The 7,217-nt window shown below is 49.1% G+C and overlaps 1 protein-coding gene across 1 annotated transcript in view; it reads left to right on the top strand.

Moving 5' to 3' along the window:
- Positions 1-6: 6 nt before the first annotated feature.
- Positions 7-7,217, top strand: part of LIMD1 (LIM domains containing 1) — a 27,425-nt gene continuing 20,214 nt past the window's right edge. The window contains exon 1 of the mRNA XM_031059391.1: positions 7-308. Coding sequence (XP_030915251.1) covers positions 83-308 — 226 coding nt within the window. The 5' untranslated portion in view covers positions 7-82. The remainder of the gene's footprint in view (positions 309-7,217) is intronic.

Here is a 7,217-nt window from a genome sequence, read left to right as displayed (position 1 = left end):
CGTGGCCCACGGCCAGAGCCACAGGCCTGCCAGCGGCAGCGGGAACCCTGAGCCGGGCTCCTCACGCCTGGCCTCCCGAGGGATGGTGGCTCCCAATGCCCAGCGGATGCTTTTCCCGGAGGGCGTGAGCGGGCCACGGTCGGACTCTGGGCACCTGGATGGCTCCAGCGCAGCAAAGGTGAAGCTGCCCTGCCAGACCCTCCTTCCGCAGCCTGAGCAAGGGCCGTCGGCGGCTGAGCTGAAGCTGGAGGCACTGACCCAGCGCCTGGAGCAGGAGATGGATGCTCGGCCAAAGGCCGATTACTTCGGTAAGGAGGCAGTCCGCCCATCGGCACGAGGAGGGCTCATTGCAAAGTGTCACGGGAGGCTTCAGACCTGCCGGATTGCATTGGCCTGTACATCTGCTTGGTTGTGCTCTGTCAGTTGCCCAGAGCAGGGGTTTTTTATTTAAATTTTATTTATCACAGGGATTAGAAGCTCTTCCTCCTGTGACACCTTTTTCTTTAATCCTACCTCTCTAATTTTAAAGCAAAGGTAGTTTAGCAGTTTTGCAGGGGGGACAGTTCTGGGAAGAAGCTGGAACAGCGTATTTTGAAGTGCCCTTCATTGCCAGCAGGGAGGCATTTAACTTTTCTTGACAATGCTCCTGGTTTTGTGTGTCTTACAAGGATGCGTCCCGACCACGACCACGTGTGGGTGGGAAGGCAGCCGTCCAGCCTGCGGAGGAGTCGTGCCTGCATAGGCTGCCGTCATGGAGAACGGCGCGGAGTTCAGGGAAGAGAGAAGTAGCTTGGAGATGGGAAGGGCAGTGGTTTCTCAAAGTTGCCAGGATTTCCCTCTGCCCCCAGGTGCTGGTTCCCATCAGCAGTGAAATGATTGGTGCATCCCGAAGATGGCAGAAGAACGGGCAGTAGGCACCTTCTTCCCTAAATCTGGGGTCTGTGACGAGTCCAGACCACCACCAGAGGTTATCACTGGCGCTTGGCAGTGGAAAGGACCCACTTGCATGCCAGGACTCCCGATGAGAATATTGAATATCCTCCTGGATTAAATTGATTTGCTACCCCAGGATGGCGGGAGGTCAGGGTCGAATTGCGTTTCCGTTCCCTGCTGTGCCACTTCACAATTTAACAGCAGATAAGATAGCTCAGCTTTTGGGAGAGGGAAACCCAGAGGCAGTTGATGGGAAGGCTGGAAACTCCATGATTAACTTAAGAAACTATGGGAGCAGGCCAGGTGTATGGATATGCCTCATGATTTTAGACCTGCAGTCATAGAAGTAGAGCACGGACAGATTAAATTCTTCAGCCTGGTGCTGAGGAAGGGTTCTGTGCATTTCAGCCTGCACAGGTGCTGTTGCACAGAGTCCTGTCTGGTGGGGTCGGTGGGTGGCTCCGTGGTGGTCTGAGCCGCACCAGAGCTTCACACCGAGCTTTGGGGGTGTAGCTGGGGGGACCACCGAGCGCTCAGCTGCAGATTGCATAACTAAATGTGTTTCTTGGCAGCAGGCAGGGGGACTTGCCCTCAGAGGGCTGTGCCGGGGTTGTTTATCTTGGTATCCGAGACTGGATTAAGCCCTGTGGCAGGGCAGGAGCATTTTTTATCCTGTCGTAGAAAAGTGATGTGTTCAGCTGCTCAGCTCCCAGTGTTTTGGCCTGGAAACAAGTTTTGGCACTTTCCGTCCCCTGCAGGAATCGCGCGGTTTGAATGAGCACAGGGAGCCTCGCTGGGGGGTGCTGAATGCCGTGACCGGGAGCTGATAACGGGGATGGGGTTGGGACAGCAGGATCCTGGGAGGTGGTGCTCGAAAATGGGAATGTTTTTCTGGAGGTGACATTCAGCTCCACTGGAGAGGTGTCAGGGGTCTCTCTGACAGACCCTGCTGTGTCTGCTTCTCGCAGCGTGTGTAAACTAGCTGGATCATACCTCATCTGAAATGTGCCTGAGGATGGGCTCAGGAGGCAGAGGAACCCAGTGAATGGCTAGATTACTTTTACATTTTTGTCACAAAATAAGGATGCAAGGCAAGAGGAGGCTTTTGTCCCATGGGAGATTTATAGTGAAGCAGGAGTATTTTTGGCAGCATGGAGAGCCCGGCTGGTCAGGTGGCAGAGTGAGCCCCAGGGAGGGAGGAGACACTGAGACTGCCTGATCCCCAGTGAGGTGTTCTGACATCCTTCTGCCAGGAGATTTTGCACCAGGATGTGATGTCTGAGAAATATGGGAAGGAGGAGAGTGAGAAGAAAAAAAGAAATTATGTGGTCTTGGCAGAGGGAAAAGTAAAGTTTTGTGAAGCCTCAGTTCAGCAGATCTGCCCTGCTGAAGGACAAGGAGCAGGAAGGAACAAGTATCGAGGTATTTTAATTCTGGGCCTCCTCCTCCTCCCCCTCTCTTTCTCACTTTAATTTTCATTTTTTGTGCAGTTACCTTACTTCCTTTGAAGGAACAAAGGACACAGCTGGCCTTCTCAATTATTTTTTGCTACGCCCTACTCTCAAGCTACCGAACTTTAGGATGTAAAATAAACACTTTCATGCAATAGTGATAAAAAGGATCAATAGTTTGTTTTGTTGTAGACTTCTTCCCCAGTGAAGGGAAGTCTGTTGCAGCTGTTTTGAAGTTCATCAGAGCCAGGAAATGAAACCAGGACTAAAGTACAAATGACCAAATTATTTTATAAAAAATATTTTCAGTTCTAATTTTATGTGCTGCTTTTGTAACAAGGGGGTGTTTTTGAAGATGGATCTGTCTGTCAGGTTAGCATACTATTCTTCAGTCTGTCTCAGTCAGGACCAGATGTTTATAAAGAACAATTAATTCTGATCACAGTAAAGGAGCTGCTTTCTCCTTCACTATGTGAAAATGTGTGCTTGTATGTGAAAGCCTAGGAAAGGATAAGCCAGGGACTAGGTAAAATACAGGTAGGATGCTGTGCTGAGGAGCAGCAGTCTGGTTGTCTGTCAGCACCAACTTGCTGAGCAAAATGCTTTTGTCTGCTCAGAGTAGGTATAATAAGTGAAAGGAAAGAAATAGACAAAGCCAAGAATTTGCTCTGGGTTTTTTTTCCTTTTGTTTTTTTGGAAGTAGTGACCTATGTGTGAGCTGCCTGAGCTGCGCATGTCTCTGGAGGAATTTCAGTTCTCCAAGAGGGCTTTTGAAATGCTGATTTGATTTATGTGGGCTGTCGAGGAGGAGGTAGGGAGTCTCAGGTATCACCCAGGTCTTTTTCTTGGAGAAGGAAAAGCTGAAGTTGCTCAGAGAGTGACTGGTTGCTTTCTAGAGAAACTGGTTCCCGTGAGAGAGACTGGTTCCCCTGCAGCAGAGAAGGGCCCCCATGTCCCTGGGAGGTGTCACTGGAAGCCAGCTTAGGATGTATTTAGGTTTTGGTGTATTATTTCCAGAGAACATTCAGAGGTGATGTGCCCAAATCCCACTGATTTCCCATGGAATTCCTTTGGGTGCATCAGCCTTCATCTCCTCTTGGTGACAGAAGATTAAATAGGACTGATCGGGGGAGCTGCAAATCCTTTGGCAGGACCACCCAAATGTTTAGGGTTAGGTGAAGCGACACCTTCCCGAAGACTGAAGGTGCCTGATGAGCTTTCAGGTGAGACAGATGCACAACCAAACCAAGCATCTGCCTGCACTGCCTGGGAGTGACTTGGTAGAGGAGGGGCCTGGCTGAAGTGTGCTGGGGTCTGCACGAAGGTTTGACTGCTTGTCTTAGCATGCAGTGCCTTGGTCTGCAGGCACAGATGGATGCTTCTAGAGGTGTAACATGTAGCATCACGTTCTTAACAGTGCTTTTTTCATACAGCTAGATGGAAATCTCCACCTGATGAGGATTATCTACACCCTTACCAAGAGCTTTTTATAAAACCATTTTTATGAATGGTTTTTGTGTTATAAATATTTGTTAGCTGTTGTATTCTGGCTTCCTTGTTATTTACAGCAGAGCTGATAAGCTGTGGGTGATTTAGGAGGGCCCTGGGCATCTTGTTTTGCAGTCAAAAACTGGGATGCTTCCCAGCAGTCAGGCAGAGAATATCTCCTAGCACAGTCTGCAGAGTTTTTTCCCTTTGGCATAAGCAGAGCAGTAGCTGAGTCGCTGAGCCCTGTGGAGAGCTGGGAGGCCAGCACCTTTGAGTGGGTGCGAGCAGCTCAAAGGCCAGCAGTGCTCTTTGGAAGTGTAGTGCACAGTGAAATTAGTGTTTCACCACTGCTGGAACCACAATTCGTTTGACTTTGGGGCTGTACACACCCAGGCACTTTACCAAACCCTGCTGATGGTGGGGCACCAGGACACTTCATGTGCAGCAAAGGTAATCTCAGGGCTGACAAGTGGAGAATTTCTGATTAAAATTAAAGTTCCTCTGAGTCTGTTTTGTCTGTGGATGATGATGACAATGCCATTTCCACCGGGAATGAGCAGAGGCATCCTTTACTACCCTCTCCTGGGAGAGTACCAAAGCTGAAAGGAGACACCTGCCTGCAGCAGAGAGGAGGGGGAGGCAGGGAGAGACAGGTCCTGGTGGAAGAAGGAAAGCCAGAAGGATCACAGCACTTGGAGTAGTGGGTTTGCACTACTACTACAGATTGCAAAGCTTATCTTACTGCAAGAAACCAAGCAAATAAGTATTGGCTTGGAATATGGCTCTTCAAGATTACAGCAGTATGTGCTTCTCCTCCCTTCCTCTGGGGAGCTCAGCTGGGTTTGCAAGCTAAGGAAAAATCTACCAAAAAGAAAGAAAAAGCAAAGAGTTGAGGCAGAGGAGCAATCAGTGTTTCAGCCAGAATACAGTGAGAGTGGGACTGAAAGAAATAAGGAGCCTCATTCATATGGCATGGGAACTATCATAATCTCTGATGGCACTATAAGGTACTTAAAATGTCGCTGACGTGAGTTTGATGGCATTTTCGTCCTTCACTGGCAGCGTGTACATGAAGATCTGCAGCAAGGTCGGGGGTCAAGAATGTGGCATGAAAAAGGGAACAGAAAACTTGTGTTTACCAACTCTGTGGTCCTCTGGGCAAGGAGTACCTGTCCATCTTTGTGCAGACAACCCAGTCACTCCGTGCCAATCTGCCAGGTTTTCCAGGCACTCAGTCTCACCCAGACCTCCAAATCTCCTTGAAATTACCTCTCCAGCAAGAGTTACTGCTCAGTAGTGGATAAGCAGCATAGCAAGGCATGCAATGTGTGTTATTTAGAGTTTGATGTAGGAGTTACTTGGTAAAGGTGAGCCATGGGAAGGTGGGTGGGTTCAAGTTCCAGAGAAATTCTAAAGTAAAACCAGGAAAACTGAGCATCACGCCATGTACGTCAGGGTGAAGGCTTTTCTCAGCAGTCTTTGAAACACATGTGTGCAAGTGGAGGGCTTGGTTCTCCTGGGATAAATAGGTGGGTTGGAGACACAGCAGCTGCACCTGCACAGGGTCCTCCCTGTCAGAGTGAGTGTCAAGCAGAATTCTGATGGGGGAGACCCTTGTGAAGGTACAACTTCTGCTAGGAGGCATCAGGATCTACTGGGTGCGTGTGTGGACAGATGGGAATGATGTTACCAGAGGTGCAAAGTCTCTATGAGGAGTGGTTCTTCTAAGTTCAGCTGGGGGTTCTTCAGCATAAATCCAGCCTCCTGTAAGGAGAGGGCAAAACCCAGTTATATCTGATAGAGAAGAGTCAATCTGATGGTGGAAATGTGACTTGTACAGAGTATGTGGAAGGAGTAGGACAGACTTGCTGTTTCTGGATTAGCCAGATAAGAAAACTCACACCACCGGAATCATCCTGCCCCTGCATTCCTCTTACCTGTGACCAAATTGGCATTAAAGAAACCTCGCCACTGAAGCACTGTCACATTTGGCCATTCAAAATGAAGTGACAATATTAGTAAGCCCAGCCAGGAGCACTTGCAGGAAAGCTTGGCTGTGCTGTGTGTTGCTGAGAAGGGAGGTGAAGGTAGAGGTGAAGGCTGCTGAAAAGAAAGGGATGCTGTTGGAAGAATTGTGGTCTTGGTCTGTAGATTGATGTTGTCTGAGATGTGGAAATGAGTCTTAGTCCCAGAAAATGCTGCTGTTCAGCAAGCCTTGTGTTGAATTTTTAGCGAGTAGGATACAGTAAAAGTAACTAAACTCCTTCTGGTGAGTGTGAAATAGCAACACTTGGAGGAAAAAATGTCTCCAGGGGCTTTGAGTTGGGTGGTAAATGGAAATGCACTTGTTGAATTTTGAGGGTGGGACTGACATTTGAGCACTGTGTTCGCTTTCTCACAGCCCTTGAGGTCTGTGTCCAACCTCTTGGATCATGTGAGGCGAGGCTGTTCCTGGTGAGAGCCCTCCTGGTCTGCAGTGCTGAGATGGAGTGTGGCAAGTGCCGGGAAGTGGCTTCCAGGGCATGTTTTTGGTCCCAGCTCTGTTCCAAAGGTCCCTTTGTTCAGACTCTCAGCTGCAGTGCGGGCGGTTGCTTGCTGCGTGATGCAAAAGGGAACAGAGATTTCTTTGTTGTCCAGGGACGGCTGCCCTGCCGGCAGAAATTGAACTGAAATCAGCAATTTCCATCCCTTTTCCTTCCCAAATCTGTCTGCCATTCTGCCTGTCCACTCATGCATGAATTTAATGGTGCTGTGCATGTGTGGTTTGTCATCCTGGCGGTAAAAGGGAAACCTGTAATTTCTTCTTAATAACGTTGTCTAATGTTAAAAATCATAATTTCAGAGGAGATGTCTGCTGCGATTGGTACTTGGATAAACACTTGTTAGGAGCTGCAAAGTTACTGAGTGCAGGAATCAGAGAACTTGCTGAACTGTGGCTACTTAGGATCCCTCTGCTTCACGCTGAGGACAGAAGTTTTTGCTAAAAGCCACTCCATGCCAAGAAAATTACCCAGAACTGCTGACTAGTGTCAGTGGCATGTGGGGCTGGAGCAATGCTGCTGACATTTTAACACCAGCAGCAAGCACAGTCAGCAGTGTTTCGGGAAATAGCCGTCGGAGCTGGCGTGGAGCAGGGCGTGGAGCCCGTTCTGCAGCAGGATGGGCTTGGAGGTGGCCCCGGTTGCGCTGGCTGCCGTCAGCTGGCTTTGCACGCGTGCTGCTGAGCAGATTTTTCCTTGCTTTTTCCTTGCTTAGCCTAAGCCAAAGGATCAGGATCATTGTGACAGCAGGGAGTGAATGGGAAAAAAAAAAGTGGTAAGGAAAAATCAATAAAAATCACTTCCC

This window comes from Geospiza fortis, unplaced genomic scaffold, assembly GCF_000277835.1.
Source record: "Geospiza fortis unplaced genomic scaffold, GeoFor_1.0 scaffold346, whole genome shotgun sequence".
NCBI classification, from domain to species: domain Eukaryota; kingdom Metazoa; phylum Chordata; class Aves; order Passeriformes; family Thraupidae; genus Geospiza; species Geospiza fortis.
This window is presented reverse-complemented; position numbering and strand designations above follow the sequence as displayed.